This window comes from Cucurbita maxima, unplaced genomic scaffold (assembly GCF_002738345.1).
Source record: "Cucurbita maxima cultivar Rimu unplaced genomic scaffold, Cmax_1.0 Cma_Scf00008, whole genome shotgun sequence".
NCBI lineage: Eukaryota > Viridiplantae > Streptophyta > Magnoliopsida > Cucurbitales > Cucurbitaceae > Cucurbita > Cucurbita maxima.
In genome coordinates, this window is record NW_019272024.1 from 2,720,642 (window position 1) to 2,737,639 (window position 16,998).

Genomic DNA, 16,998 nt, shown 5'->3' on the forward strand with positions numbered 1-16,998 from the left:
TTTTTTTTTTTTTTTTTTTTTTTTTTTTTTTTTACTATCTATAATATTTTTGATTGCTTAAATGCAAACATTTTTCCACTTTATTTAAAATAAAATAAAAAAAACTTAAAAAGTCATTCCATAAAGATCCATTATATAAACCAAACAACTCCATATGATCAAAATTCATTAAGGAATGAGTTTTAGGTGTTTCATTATTTCTTTGTGATATGGAAAAGTAAATTTACGAAATTGCCCTTTAGGAAAATGGATATGCCATAGATGAGAGCCAGGTGAGGAGGGCATAGGGACAGTCATTGGAATGGACCCAAAGACATAGTGAGCACAACAGAGGCCCATAAGACTGATGGACCGACAAGGCCCATAAGAATGATGGACCGACAAAGGCCATAAGAATGATGGACCGACAAGGCCCATAAGAATGATGGACCGACAAAGGCCATAAGAATGATGGACCGACAAGGCCAATAAGAATTATGGGCCGATACGGCCCATAAAAGGCCCATAAGAAGATGGACCAACAAAGGCCCATAAGAAGATGGACCGACAAAGGCCCAAGGTTGGGATGTATCTAAGAGAGTCAAGGCGGAGATATCACCGACAGTGCCGAGTTCACCACACTCACGTCGACAGCCGTGAAGAGGCAGTTGAAAGCGGCAGTGGAACGAGGGGATTCGGTGGAGTTAAGTAGTGACGGTGGAGACGGTCAGGTGGCGCCGCCCATAGTTCCGTCGTCATTTTGATTTTCGCTGTGGCAGGTGAAGAGACTAAATCCCTCTTATAGGAAACCTCTTTCCTGTATATATATCCTATGATTATTTAAATTAATAATAAATTTCAAACATTTTTAAATAATTTAATTTTTATTAATACTAAATTCACATTAGTTTTTGTTAGCTATAATATAATATAACTATTGATTCACCTCTCATCATCATTTAAATGTTCTTTTAATTATTAAGCACTCAAGTTTACTCTGATTAATGAATTATAAATTAGAATAATAAAATAAAAATTCATAAAAACAAAAATTAAAATATTAAAAGAAAATAATAAAGAATGGGTTGAGTTGAGCCCATCCACAAATTTTAAGGTTTCCTTTGGAGAAATAAAATAATAAATAAATATTATTCCCATTGGGAATTTGGTTTGTTGGAGCACTTAATGAATGAATGAGTGGAAAAGATGAAGTTCAAAGCAATGAGTTTAATTATGGATTATGGAAGAAATCATTAATGATTCTCCTTTAATCCCTTATTATTTATTTAATTATTTATTATCATCATTCTTCCCACTATTCTCTAATATGAGCTGTCACATTCATTTTTAATATATTATATTCATCGTATTCTTTCTATAAATAATACATTTATTCTTTAGAATGGTTAGTCAAATTATATTCGATAATATCACAAGAAATCTTCCTTTTAATATCAACAACATAAACATCAATGATGTAATTCAATTCAAAGTTAGACCCGTCGTTCATTCCATGTAAATTCGAAACCAAGCCTATTTTAAAAAGTTCGATACCTTTTAAATGTTGCCCATTTTGAACTTATGGGTCATTGATTTAGAGTCGGATTTGATTAAGATTCAATCCGAACCAACCGACTCGTCACGGAGAATAAAAGTTTAAGATTTGACAAAATGGGTATTATATTTACATAAATAGAAGAAGCATAAGCTCTACATTTTCTGACCCACTCATCATTAATTTCAACAAAGTTTTCCAAATTCTAATCTTTACCTCTCCTCCAAAAGCTTCTTGGAAATGAGACAAAGATTCTCTCATGTTTCTTTGTTCTGTGTTTTTCTTCGTTTTTTTGTTCTTTTTTTTTCATAGACAAACAACAAAAGACTAACCCAAAAGATTATTTAAGTTTCCGAAGCGATGTACTTCGAGCTTCAGCTGTCGGCCGACTCCGAGGTTATTACCGTTCCATCGCATTCCATTGCAGACATTGTGAGTTTGCTAACCGAATTCATCATCTTCACATCCTGACTCGACCATATATATATTCTTCTCACCATGTTACAGAATTCCCTGCAAGATTGTGTAAAACCATACGAGCGTTACGCAACCGATATCGTTGAGTCAAACAATGTGGTTGGTGGTGTATGACTTACTGCCACGGGTAATCGCCCATGAGCATTGTATCTCCTTCGTCGTCTGTGAAGACAATCTCCCACTTATCACGTGGGTGAAGTTCTCCCTTGATATCGAACATCTTTTCCAGTTCGTCAATGAGTTGGCCATACCCTTCCAACATCGTAAGGTCCACAGCACGTCCGACAGCCATCCCCTGCATTTGAACCTTCAATGTATCGACGACCAACAAGTCGATAAATTAGGGCACACCCAAAAAGTTCTAAACATGAGTAATCTGTATATAGATCTCGTATAGTCTCACCTTGGTACGACTTCGGCTGTTGGTCGAGCTGCTCTGCTTGTGCTGGATCTCTTTAGGAGGTACTTGTAAAAGTCCTAATTTTCTTTCTTTAGAAGCCTTTGGCTGGTCTGAGTTCTGCTCTGCATCAGTGATTTCATTTGGTGCGCTAATCGGTTGATCAGCAGCCATTTCGGGTGGAACTGGGCTCTTAGAATGACCGATGATATCGATCCCGAACAAGCGACAGCTTGGAGCCACCTCAGTTTTCCTCCCCTTTTCCCCAAGATCGTTAACTTGGTCGCTGCTCTTTGGATTAGATGGGTGTGGAGCTCGACATGTCGACTGTGCTACTGGCGCTCCCGAGAAGACGGTTGACCAAACATAACTGCTGTTTCGGTCATCTGTCAAATTCTGTAATCGATGCTGCGAAACACTCCCATTTGGGGAAGCTAACCAAGAGCCCTCCTTTGGGGTCCTTGATACAGAATTCCCAATGCTGCTAACATCAGTTTGCTTGTAATTCCACGTTGCGTGATTTTCAAATCGTTTCATTTCAGACGCAGCAATGCTAAGCTGTGCCCTATCGTCATGTGATTGAGTTGATCCTGGATGTCGTAGAGTTGTTACGGTTGAATTATCAGAATCTGAATAAAAACGTCACGATTAGCCAATAACTCATTTCTAACTCCTCCCACAGCCAAAAGAAGCAATAGGTAACTCTCAGCAATACCTGGAATGTCAAGTGGAGGCCGAAGCCTTTTATTCTTTACCGAAACCGATTGCGGAATGCTCGGGGACGTAGGCGCCACAAAAGGTTCAATCTCCCATGGCGAAACTCTATCAGGTCGAGGAATAGATGCAAGTTCATCCCATTGAATCTGGAAAGAAAGAGATAATACAATCAGAAATCGGGTTTGTTAAAGGAACGATGTGGGAGTAAGACTCGGGATTCCAGATGAAGACTTTACTCTTAGCGATTGCCATTTCGAATTGGGCCAGTGAGGAGATATGTCGTCAACTCCGACAATGGTACCCGAAAACCTGGTCGTATAGAACGAGTAAAACAAGAGTAAGTGATAACGCTCATGCAAAAAAGAAGGCGAAAACGCATCGCAGCATGTTATTTTCAAACTACCTTCTCTCGGGAGACTCCTCTCCCTCGAATCTCATCTTGAATCTCATCCCAACTAAGAACTTCCTGTTCATTGCTTCGATGTACTTATTCAAGCTGACGATAAACTGGCTCGCCCTGGTATCAACCGACACGAAATAGAAACAAACAGACAGCATGAACATCTTGATCGAATAACACGGAAGTACATAGAAAAAAAAAATTCATATCACCTTGGCTTATAATAGACAACAAAGCGAGTTAGAGTTGACACGGCGTGAGAGGCAGTAGCAAGCACTCCTAAGTGCATGCTGTCACTTGAAATCACAGATGAAGGCATGCTGGTTTGTTGGCGAGCAAGACGCCTCACTCCGACTCGTAATTCCCCATTTTCCCCTCTAAGAAACCATTTCATAATGAGTTAACAGATAAATCATAACCTCCCCCTACCGACGAACATCTACAAAAGGAAACTCGAGATATACCTCAAGAACACAAAAGAATCACCAGCAACTAGTCTTTTCGAAGTAACAAACGTGCTCCATCCCGTCGTTAGCAAATGCCTTCGTGGTTGACCTGTAGTCCATCATAGCGAAGATTTTCTATTATAAATCGAAAAATGGACACAAATTGAATTGAAATTGGCTATATGCTCGAGCTATAACTGTTCATAAACATATGAAGAGAGGACTCACCCCTAAAGATATGCTTGAATCGCCACTCGTAACCATGAAGATCTTTGGCTACAAGTTCTTGAGTTGGGGTCTGTTGGGTCATATCCTGAGGAACATTCACACGAGAAAATCAGAAAACATATTGATATTCCGTGGCGTGTTTACAAAAAGGAAAAGACAACTCGGTGAAGGAGAATTACCAATGGAGGCAGGCATTCCGTGGCGTGTTTACGAAGCACGGAGAATCCTCCATGGGTGCTAGTATCAGAAGCAGTCAAGACCTTGCAAAATGAATGGACTTTCGGTTTTCGACACTCTGGTGGCGAAGGATCAGGGTTTGTAGGTTCCTCTTGCTGAACAGCAATCCAATATTAGTAAAAAGGGTCTAAAACTCACGTTTGTTTGTCCAAAACTAACAAACAGTTCTTACATTTGAATCAGGCATTAAAGTTATCTGTGCATAAACCTCATCTGTTTCCTGCTCAGCCTAAAATTTCAAGACAAGATCAAACAAAGTGGCTTATATCTAGAGGCCTAATCAAACAAAGAAACAGACAAGAACAGAGGATTAAGAAGAGAAGTTACCAGCAGGCGAACATCAACAACACGGCAGAGAATTTTGGAGGAAAGTTTAAACAAGGGTTGTTTCTGATTCAGTTCATGATTTGGAGATGCCTCCAACTATATGAACCAACATTTTTCAATCAAACCCAGAAAGGAAATAACAAAAACAACCCTAAAAATCCAGAAACAGAGCTCGATCTGAAAAGTTACCTGTTCCATGTGGCCTTGAGGGAAGTAGAAAACCTTGTCATTAACTCGAGGAACTTCCACAAGAGGCCCAGCCGATGCCTTCCAAAGCTCGGTGTACAGTCCATCTCCTCCCCCACCTGAGAAACCAGAAATTTTCAGAGAAGAAGAAGGTTTAAGAAGAGGAAACAGGAACGACCCATTTGAAGTTACCTTGAGACGACCCTCCTCCCCGATTAGCCATTATTGAACCTTCCCGCGTCCCCCACAAGTCAACAACAGAAAACGAAGGTAATCCGAAAACAGAGCCGCCGCCGCCGCCGCTGCTAATAGCAAAATACGCATAAACCCGCCTCTAATTATAACCAGAAATGAAGGTTAATGGCGATTTTATAGATTTCCCAGCAAGAAGAAGAAGAAGAAGAAGAAGAAGGAGGAGAAGATGATGATGAAAACTGTAACGCTCCAGCAGTAGCCGCCCCTTCCCCCGCCTTTGGCTGCCGTTACAGAACCGTTTTTGGAAGAGCTCTAAAACCCGCTTTTGCTTCTCTTCTACTCTCGCCTTGTTCTCTCCTCTCTCTCTCTCTCTCTCTCTCTTGTTTTTATCTCTTTGGAATCCGGGAAAAAACGCCGTTACAGAGAATGCCAAAAAAACCTTCCCCCCCTTCCTATTATACCGGTGCCTTCCTGCTTCAGCTCCCTCTTCTCTCTCCTCTCTTTCTCTCTCTACTTCCCTTTTTCATTTTCTTTCTATTTTCTAATAAACAGAGTCGCAATCCATTATTTTGTTGTGAGGAGAATAAACATGATATCAATTTACACTATTGTTTTTTCTCAAGTTTTTTTCTTTTGGGTATTCATGGAATCAACCCACCCCCTCCCACCTCTTTTAATTTGAAAAATCCTATACATTTTCCTCTGTTTTTTTTTATTTCAATTTTGATTTCAACCCTTTGAACAAGTCTACCTCAACGTGTCTTTTGTAAGACAACCAAAGATTACATAGGAGAATGAAACACTACATGTAATGGTGTGGAAGCCTCTCATCATTTTAAAAATCTAGGGAAAGTCCAAATAGGACAATTTGGCATGAGCCCTATCAATACCATAAAAAATTTTAACCAGTAAACGACTATGTCTAACATTGCTTAAATCAATGAAACTATTTGACAATTTGAAAGTTCGTGTAAATACTTGTATTTGTTTTGTTGGGCTATAAAAACTTTTATTTAGTCTTTTATTATGGAAGTATATGATTATTGATTTGTCTACGCTAACTTAACCAATGCATGACATGTTGTTATTATTATTATTACTATTTTTGTTGCGTTTCTTTGAAGCTCAATTAATTATTTATATATTATTGATTTAGCATGCGAACGTAATATCAAAATCATCCACTAATTTTCAATGGAATTTCCCACATATACTAACAATGAACACATTTCTTTTTTGGTTCGAGCAATTCTATATTGAGTGTACTCTTGAATTGAATATTTTATGGAGAATATTTTTATATTATTATAAATTTTTAATTCGAGAATTGTGATTGGCCATTCGAAAAGAAAAGAACCATGGTTAGATTGTAACCCAAGGGGAGGGGTGAGGCAAACTAGAGGTAGAAGAATGGTGGGGGTTGGGGGGCAAAGAAAACGGTTTACGGCGACAGCTGCCGTGTAATAACGGCCGGCGACGATTTAAAAGAAAAAAGAAATTAAATGAAAATAAACGTAGAGAGTACGGAAAAGACATAGAGATGCGTGTGGTGGAAGTTAACGGGAGAGTTAAATTGAGAGGAGGAGACAGGGACGTCACCGTTAGCTGTTGCCGTTCCCTTTCGTTGTCTGCTTCGAAGCAGGCAACAACGTTGGCTCGGGTTAACCCGGCAGGAAAATTTAAAAGGCTTTATTTATTTATTTATTTATATATTTATATATTTTCCGTTTTAGTAATTAATACATATTATTTTGTTTTTTTTATATTCTATTTATGTTGGGTTGTTTTTCTTTATTTCTCCCCTGCCTTTCTTGTTGTCAGATGCTTATTATTGTAAGTTTGACCTTGATGTGTGGTCATAATTGCTGAATATGCCACTCCACTTTACATGGGTCCCACGTGTAAACGTGGGGATAATTCATAATTTTTTCTCCTCTCTTTGACCAATTATTTTTCCTTCCCAATCCCAGATAATCTGCCACCAGTTGGGTGGTCCTGCTCTCTACACGTCAGCACATGTTCTGTTTTATTGGGAAATTTCCATCTCCCAAAAATATTAATTATTACGTTCCGTCTAGGATATACTCCCTCCTATATTATCATAAATGCCCTTTCCCTGTCACCTCGGTCCCACTTCCGAATCGCGACTTTCCTTCATTTTAAATAACTATTTTTTATTTAAGATATTTAATCAACAAAGTAATACAAATGTTCCAGTAATTACGAACAAGAAATAAAAAGGATTTGAATTGAAAGTAATTATTTGGTTATTCCTTTTATCTTCAAAGAACCCTTTAAAGTTTAATTAGATTAATTAAATGAAAGGTTTCTATTATTCCCCTTCGCATCTTCTAACACATTAACCAAACTTTGTGTCCCCTAAGATATTATATATTTATACCTATTCAAGATGCCTTCCACAAATTTCTTCTTCTTCCTTTTTTTTTTTTCAATAAAAAATTAATATTTTATTTTTTAATGTTTTATTTTTATGGGACAAAAATAAGTGGAATTCCACATTTTTCACATTCAATATACACTTTTTAACTAAAATTTCTGTAGGAGTGGGTCTAATGCCTGTTTTTAGTTCACATTTGCTATTTTATATACTAATTTCCAAACTAAACTATTTATCGAGAATTATAAAAGAAATAAAAAATAATAATAAGTTGGAGAGGCGAACGAGTCATTTTTTATAAGGGTATGGAAACCTCTCATTCGGGTGGATATTCGGCGGTGTACTAGCAAAGATGTTAAGCCTTGAAAGGGTAACACCAAGCGGTGTGCCAACAAGAACATTAGGCCCCGAAGGATTGGATTGTGAGATCTCACATTGAAAACCTCCCCCTACCAAAGAAAAGTTCAAATAAAATAATATCTGCTCGAAGTAGGCTTCAGGTGTTTGAAACATTTCCTTTTTTAAATGAAGCTTACGTCCGTCTATGAATTGGATTAAAAATTCAAATATTTATTTAGGAAGATAACCGTAGAAATAAATAGTTATTAAAAGTAAACTGTCTCAAAATTTTGATTTTTTTAACATTAAATATTTAAAAATATTACCGTGTATCTTACGCAATTTATTTGAATTTTCGATGCCTTTATGAACTAATTACCCAATATAGATTGACGCGGTTACAGTTCAATGTATATAAGCTATTTAACCTAATGTCTTCAGGTTCGCGCGTTTTATTTATTTAAATTGTCATCAGTGACTTTATCTTGACTCCTTTATATTTACGGTTAACTACTTTATTGTACCTACCATATTTACTCGGACAAAAACATTAACTATCTTACTCAATATGAATCGATACGGTTACATTTTTTTTATTCGCGTCCCTCAACTTAATTTATATGACTCGAAATTTGTTGGGTTAAAAATTATATATATATATATATATATATATATATATATATTTTACAAAATAAAAAAATATTCTCGTTCAAAAAGGTTTGTAGAACGATATCTTTAAAAGGGATTTCATTCTATCAAAACATATCAAGATGATCCCGCTGTAATTAATTTTGTATATTGTGATTCAATTTATTTGTAGAATATTTTTCTTTTTCTTTTTTCAATTTTTTTTTTCATTATTGTTCATAAAGAGTTTTGACTTTGGAATAATTGTCTTTTAAACATCATGTTTGCGACCTAAATTATAAGTAAACCAAATTAAAATGTTTTTTAAGGAAGATTCTAAGAAATTACAAGGAAATTTTGTTTTATTTATTTATTTATTTATTTACAAATTGTGGTGCATTTGTTGTAAATTTGTTTACATTTTTTTGTTTCTAGTTTCTTTTGAATATCATTTAATTTATAAGCCTTTTGACCAAAAGCTCGTGAAATTATCGTTCCATTTATAGCTTTCTTTTGGGCTTCGTCCCGTTTAGTAGCCTTCTCTAAAACTGTTAAAGAACATAGATCATCGACGCTTTGTAACAGTCCAACCTCACTGCTAGTAGATATTGTCCTCTTTAGATTTTCCCTCAAGGTTTTAAAATGTGTTTTCTAGAGAAAGGTTTCCACGTCCTTATAAAAAATGTTTTACAATCCACCATCTTTAGAGCCTAGCGTCCTCACTGACACACGACCCAGTGTCCTATTGAGATTGTTACAATTGCAAGAAAGGTTTAAGGGGGGTGGACACCGAGTCGTGTGCCAGCGAGAACACTGGACCAACCTCTCTCCTATCTCTAAGAGCAGAGAAGCGAACACTTTCAACCTTCTTGCTTCTTTGTTTTCTCAAGCTCTTTCGAGATAGAGCAAACCCAAGAAGACGATTGAATCACGTACATGATTTAAATCACACTACAAGCCTTTTCCATTATCTTATTCCTCTATTATGGATATTACAATCAATTTAAGCTTACGTAGTCCTTTTTCGATTATATTTAATTTCAGTTATTCATCAGAGACCATTACAATAAAGAATCGAAAAGTAATTTGACACAAACAATAAGATTCGATGTAAATTGATACAATAATTAGGATTTAAACCTCAATAATATGACTCTAATCTTAGATTTGAAAAATAATTTAAACAGTATTTGTAGAGCCCACGTTCGTGATTACACTCTTTTAAGAATGATGTTTAGTGGTAATGGATAAGCATTTGTATAACCAAAGTTTAATTTTTTTAATTTAAAAATTTTAAAAAGAGAAAAAAGGTTTATAAAGTTTAATTTTATTTTAATTGTAATGGAGAAGAAGATGGACTATGGTTAGGACAAGCCAATAAAGATATGGTAATGTGTTGTGTTGGCTGTACCTCTACATAATTAGGGCACCAGATAGTTATTTCTTAAGCTCTACTTTAATATTCTGACACGTGTCCATTATTATGCTAATAATTAAATATTATAAGCTGTCCCTTGCCTCTATTCAAGGGTTGGGGTCTATTTCTCTTTATTTATTTATTTATTTATTTATTTATTTATTTATTTATTTATTATTCACCCAAATTACACTTTTATAGCCCTAAAAGGAGATAATGCTACTTTTTGGTTGAGGTAATTAAAGGATTATCGAAATAATAATAATAATAATAGATAGATAGATGGTGAATTCAATACAAAATAAGAATGTAATTTTATTATTGAAAATATTAATAGTTAAATTGATGCTTTTAAAAACTAGAGGTAAAAAAAAAAAAAAATAATAATAATTATTCTCATACAAAATGAATGAGATGCTCATGTTCGAGCTAAATTAATAAAAATATACTTTAAACTTTGTATTTTAAAATAATTCTATTCAAAATTTTAAAAAATATTCTTAAATTTAAATAAATTGAAAAAATATCTTTAAATTTTCAATATTATCTTTTAAGTTAAAAAAATACGGTTAGGGTTTTTAAAAATTAAATTAATATTCTTAATTTTTTAAAACAATTTCAAAAATATATTTGAATTTTTTTACCAACTTCAAAAATATCTTTAATTAAAAAAAATACTTTTATTGTTAAAGATAGGTTAAAAAATTTGGACATAATTTATGGGATGTTGATAGACAGTTTTTGTCCATATATTGACGATAATTTTTTAATTTTTTTTATGAAAGTAACGAATATTAATGCTACTTTTAAAACTTAATGTATATACTTTTTTAAATATAGTATTAACGGTAGAATTTTTTTTAAAATTTTTAAATATTGATGGGTACTTTTGAAATAGGTTATTTTTAAAAGAAATCATATCCTTCTAAAATTAAGAATAAAAATAATTAAAAAATTTTTAGGAGTTATTTTGATGAATTTAGCAAGAAAGGAGGGTAGTTTAGGTAGAGAAAAGATGAGATGAATAATGATGATTGATACAATGATTAGTGAAGTGCTTAAACCTTAAATAATGATGGAAGATGAAAAATGCATGTGACCAAATAAAAAGAGAATCGGACGGCTATGATTGATTTGGAAGTAATTGCGAGGATGATAATCATAGAGATGATGTACTTGATCCACCCGAGTTCGAAGGCGACCCCACCGTGGGAATTTATAAGGCTCTAAAAAGGAATAATTAAATGCAATTAAGTTTTAAAGAAACAATGAAAATAAATAAATAAATAAACAATTAATTAAATTTAATAGCATTATTGGGATGTGTTATAAATATTGTTTGCAGCTTCCCCATGTGGACACCATTCCAACTTGTTCTGTCTTTCCTCCTTTGCCCTACGCCTGCACAAAGGACCACTCCTACACACACCTTTTTTTTTTATTTTTTTTCCTTTTTATTTATAAATTATTAATACGTTACGCTATGTAATTAAAATAATTTTATTAAGTTATTTTTTAGGTTTATTATCGAACGACATCATTTGTTCTTTGTTAAAACACGCACAACTCACAAAATTATTATATTATACAATTAAAATATTTTATAGATTATTATTTAAATTTACTACAAAACTACGTCATCTATTCGTTAGAAAAACGACATCATCTTTATAAATTTAATCATCAATTTGATTACCGGTTTTTTGAATTTTTTTAATATTTAAATTTTATAGTTAAATAAATGCAAATCTAAAAATTTGGATTAATTTAATCTAAATTTTGTTTTTAATTATTGAAATGCAATATTCTTCCTCGAGATTTTTTTTATTTGTGGAATATTATTTCATTGCATTAAGAACGACGTCGTATTTGCTAAGGATAATTCATTCAAAATTTCCATAATATTCAAATAAGTTGTTTCAATTCATCTTTTTTCTTTTTTAATTACATATATATATATATATATATAAGCCAACTGGAAGTCACATGTGATAAATAAATCCAAATATTTCATTTAAAAAAACAAGGGCACAATTGAGTACAACCAGGAGTAGAGTAAGGAGAATTGTACGCTCAATGGGCTTTTCTTTAATTAGTTATTTGTGAACCATCAAATCAAATAAATTGCTTAACAATAAAATATGATAATATTTAATAGAATTCCTTTTTATTTAAAAATAATAATGGAAAGAAATAAATTTAAAAAAAGTAATGATCTTGGTTAAGATTTTCAATTGCAATTCCATAATGTAAAATTTGATTAAGGGATGGAAATCAAGTGGAAATAATCATGGGAAAATGGAAAATTAGCCATTAATAATCCAATTTGATGAAGTGGAGGATTTTTTTTTAATCATATTATTAATAAAAATTATGCTCCATTGTGCTATATATAATTTTTTATTTAATTTAAATGTATTGTTATTGGATAAATAAATTATTAATTAAAAAGACAAAGGGTAAGGAAAATATTTGGCACACGTGTATCCAAATTAGCAACCCTCACAAAGCAAGAATTTGGAAAAAGATTTGAGGATGGCAAACATGTAATAAAGAAAAAAAGCAATATACAAAAGACAAGAAATTAAAGAAAAGCAAAACCAAAATCATTTAGATTGGTCAACCTTAAGTTGGAAAATTTTGTAATTAGTCAAACTTTTTAATGCCTATTTAATTTGATGTTATTAGTGAATCTAAAAGGATAAAGATGGGTGAGGAAACCCTAATTTATGGGGTGACGAACTGTAGTGCTCAAAATTAGGTAAATGCCATATCTACTACCTCACAATCTTTAAGGGTTTATTCGATTTAATTTCTAAAGTGTTCTTTCGATGACCTAATTACTTCTTCATTTTTGCTTCTGTTTTCACTTCCTACTTTAGGTCCCGCTGTTTCATATTGAACTACCAGAGGGCCTTAGTACTTCAATATAAGGTTGCATGTTAATAATAGGAAAGCGAGATACAGTGAAAATTTGTATTGTAATTTGGAGAACCACTTGTGATATTGTTTTCTGCATTTGAAATTAATTTATTTGTTGTGGTCATTTAAAGGTCATATTGTTTTTTTTTTTTTTTTTATTTATATATTTGACAATTCACTATTTTATATTTTTAACTCTTAAATTTTCCTAGGTTGACCAAAAAATTTGTGTAACAATTAAACCAATTGAAAAAAATAAGGGAACTTGTTGCGTTATTTTCAAGTTATTTCTTTTCTAATTCAATATAATATAATCTTTATTATCGTGTAAGAATTGTAGGACGACCCTATAATAAAATATTTGTGTTTATTAAGTTGATCTCGTTAATTTGCGTCTATTTAATTCGTGAATATTAAAAAATTAATTGTTTTAATTTTGTATTGATACCTCGGATAAATTAATTTCTTTAAAAAATAAATATTTTTTATTCGGATGTCATCAAAATTTAAAATATGTAAATTCATGAATATTTTGAGTCATAAAAAATATTATTCCATGTATATCAAGGATGGTTGACATTTCACACTCCATGATATTGATGGATATAATAATAAAATTAAAAAAAAAAAAATTAAGTTATGAAATTAAAAAAAAAGGGGAAATAATCATGACAATTTTTTCTGCAAGATTGTTAAATAGAGAATAAATATATAATAAAGAATTGCAATAATTTGTTGAGAATCTTGACAGGGAATATTCTCAGAATAATCTTTTTGTTTAGAAATAATCCAAGTCATGGCTAATTTATTTTTGTATGGGATTAAAATATTAAATTAAAAAAGAAAAAAAGAAAAAAAGAAAAAAAGAAAAAAGAAGGTAAGGGTATATAAGTAAATTGACGACCGAGATAAGCGCGTCGAGATGATGCATGGGTGCCCATGTGGTAGCTCATACATTCACCTGCAGCCACTACAGTAACCACCACCAACCCAACTAGCTTTTCTTTTACTTTTCTTGCCCTTCTTATTTTTTTAATTAATGTCGGTGCTAAAGTTAACATTAATTTAATTAATCTCATTTATTTCTATAATATTATATCTTAGAAAGAGAAGAGGACGTATAGAAGCTTAGGGGACAACTTTTTGTTTCCATTATATATTTATTTATTTTCCCACTTAGTACTCGTTCATTCTGTTTTTCTCCTCCTTTTAAATTAATTAATTAACCATTTTAGTAGTAATCAGGAATGAGAAGGTTAGGGCCCATTGGGCTTTTCTGGATCCTAACTCATCAAAGTATTCCATTTTTATTGGGCTTATGACCAAATGATTTTCTATCCATTTAAATTATTTAACTTAATTCATTTATATTTTCTTTGAATTTTTAAACAAATATTTACTGTATATTATTAATTAATAAATGCGGCTTAATTATAAAAATTCTAAATGGGTAATGTGATCTCCAAAATCACTCATGTTAGTTGGTGGGATACGCGTTGCTTCGTCACGGACCAGGGTCACGGGTGAAGGCTCAACTAACTAGTCACGGACGGACCACGTCAAAGCTAACACAGAAAATGGGAGTCACGTGGCTGTGGCCGACCTTGCTCCCACCGAACCCACAAAGTCTCGGCCCTTTCTAGAATTCTTCAATTTCCTCACACGGCCACTCCCTTCCATTTGACTACGCGTTCTTTGGGATAATCACTTTCTCATTTGCTTAATCACTCTAACCTTCTTCGTTCTTTAATGATTTCTTATCCTATTTGTTTGTTTCTTTTGAATTTTGATGCCTTTTTCTTCCTTTGAATTCGCCCTTTTTTCATCTTCTACACGCAATCTCCTCTTCCTTTACCTAATACCCATCTCTTTTGTTTGGTATTACTCTCTGGGTTTTTGATTTCTCTGAGTTAGGGGCTAAGTTCGGAGGTGGGTTTGTTCAGAAATGGAGAGTAACCCGCAATCGCTTAGGCAATTCAGCGACCAGCTTCGACTGCAATCTGGGAATCTTACGAACCTGTCGCTCAACGATTCTATCTGGAGCAATTCGTATGTCTCCAAGAGGCACGAAGAGAGGAGGAATTTCGATGTGCGAAATGGCGGAGAGGTAAATTTAGTGAATAATTTTAAGCCCAAACTGTGTGATTCTGATGTCAATCGGTTCAATGATGGATGGAATAGTTTTAAGCCGAGAGTTGCTTCTGATCTTAATAATTGGAATAACAGTAGCAATCTTAGTTCAACTGGGTATGAAAAGAATGCACTCAATGTGTTTGATAATGGGTGGAATAGTTTGAAGCCACAGGGGTCTGATTTTAATGGCTTCAACGATGGTTGGAAGCTTAATTCTGCAAATATGGGGGTTGATCCAGTGGTTGGAGGAACCCAAAAGGGTATTAACGGAGGGTTTAACCAAGGGATTTTCTCACAAATTGGGAATTTTAACAGTAATGGTTTTGTAAATGTGAAGAACTACAAGAACAGTGGGAAGGTTGAAGAAGAAAATGGAGGAAAGAATGGGAAGAAGAACAGTAACAAGAAGATTAATGGTGAAAATAGCAATGATAATAAGGAAAGTAATAAGAATGGTTTGGACAAGAGGTTCAAAACCCTTCCCCCATCTGAGTCTTTGCCCAGAAATGAAACAATTGGTGGATATATCTTTGTCTGCAACAATGATACAATGCAAGAGAATCTGAAGAGGCAGCTTTTTGGTAAGTTTAATGATCCAACTTGGTTTTTGCTTAGTCTTATGTATCTGTGTTTTGTTGTGTAGGATGTTCTAAGATTTTGTTGTTTGATCAACGCTGTAGGTTTGCCTCCAAGATACAGAGATTCTGTCAGGGCCATAACTCCTGGGCTGCCTATTTTCCTCTACAACTATTCTACCCACCAACTCCATGGAATCTTTGAGGTATGTCCATGTCTTCTCCTTCTTCCATCCAGATATTGTTCACTTTGAGAGCATGAGCTCTCGTGACTTTGCTTTGCTTTTGGTTTCACTAGGGAGATGTATTCCTTATTTTATACCTATGATTATTCTTTAATTAGCCAATGTGGGACTCCTCTTCTAACAATCCTGCCCTCGAACAAAGTACACTATAGAGCCTCCCCTGAGGCCTATGAAGCCCTTGAACAACCTCTCCTTAATCGAGGCTCGACTCCTTTTCGGGAGCCTTTGAACAAAGTACGCCCTTTGTTCTACGCTTTAGTCACTTTTGACTACACCTTTGAGACTCACAACTGTTTTGTTCGAGATTTGAAGATTCTATTGACAGAACTAAGTTAAGGACATGACTCTGATACTATGTTAGGAACAATGGACCTCCTCTTAGTCTGTTTGGTTTTACTTCTTTTAAGTCTATGATCTGTGTTTTCAGGCTGCAAGCTTTGGAGGGGCAAACATTGATCCAACTGCCTGGGAAGACAAGAAAACTCCGGGCGAATCTCGTTTCCCGGCGCAGGTAATGTTTGGATAGAACCTACTCCTTCAATCTTGCACTTCCATAGATCTAAGATGAAACTCAACTGTTTGGAACAGGTCAGAACTGTGACTAGGAAGATATGTGAGCCACTGGAAGAGGACTCTTTCAGACCGATTCTTCACCATTACGACGGTCCCAAGTTTCGTCTCGAACTCAACATTCCAGAGGTAATTGCAGAGCAAACAAAACCATGAATTCTGTAGCTAGCTAACCGAAGACCTCAACAACTCTAATATTGGCTCTGAAAAACTTGCAGGCACTCTCTCTGCTGGATATATTTGAAGAACAATCCTGTTGAACAGCATAACATGCTCCTACACTAGTCAGGCAGGACGCGTAGTACTCGTATGCGAATTAATCGATAGAATTGCCAACAACGACAATGATGATTGAAAGGATCATCATGATCATGTGAGTTTAAGCTATAAGTGTGTTTGGTGTTTGTGTGGTGTTGTCTGATAGAGTAACTGAAGATGGAAAAGGTTCGTAAGTGTAATGTAACAATAAATATGTATTATATGGGGTTTGAGTTATGGATATTGCATGGTTCCATTATAAGAGATGAACGTTTAATTCACGTTATCAGAGTTCAAAATGAATATGAGATACCACACTCGATTTAGTTCATGGATTTGTTAATCTTAATACTAATGTACTCCTAATCAT

General features: G+C 34.0%; 2 protein-coding genes across 2 annotated transcripts; one reads left to right on the plus strand and one right to left on the minus strand.

Moving 5' to 3' along the window:
* Positions 1-1,829: 1,829 nt before the first annotated feature.
* On the minus strand, positions 1,830-5,686 carry LOC111483404 (auxin response factor 9-like). The gene is made up of 14 exons (XM_023129610.1): positions 5,142-5,686; positions 4,953-5,068; positions 4,764-4,859; positions 4,609-4,665; positions 4,379-4,531; positions 4,200-4,284; positions 3,990-4,080; positions 3,738-3,902; positions 3,529-3,642; positions 3,362-3,434; positions 3,124-3,271; positions 2,415-3,037; positions 2,131-2,318; positions 1,830-2,047 (listed from the first exon to the last, which is right to left on the minus strand). Exons 1-14 carry the CDS (start codon positions 5,170-5,172, stop codon positions 1,909-1,911), a joined length of 2,079 nt encoding a protein of 692 aa, XP_022985378.1. The 5' UTR covers positions 5,173-5,686; the 3' UTR covers positions 1,830-1,908.
* An 8,805-nt stretch (positions 5,687-14,491) lies between these two features.
* Positions 14,492-16,890, plus strand: LOC111483419 (uncharacterized protein MAL13P1.336-like). The gene is made up of 5 exons (XM_023129641.1): positions 14,492-15,561; positions 15,661-15,761; positions 16,228-16,311; positions 16,389-16,499; positions 16,589-16,890. Exons 1-5 carry the CDS (start codon positions 14,793-14,795, stop codon positions 16,628-16,630), a joined length of 1,107 nt encoding a protein of 368 aa, XP_022985409.1. The 5' UTR covers positions 14,492-14,792; the 3' UTR covers positions 16,631-16,890.
* The last annotated feature ends 108 nt before the right edge of the window (positions 16,891-16,998 follow it).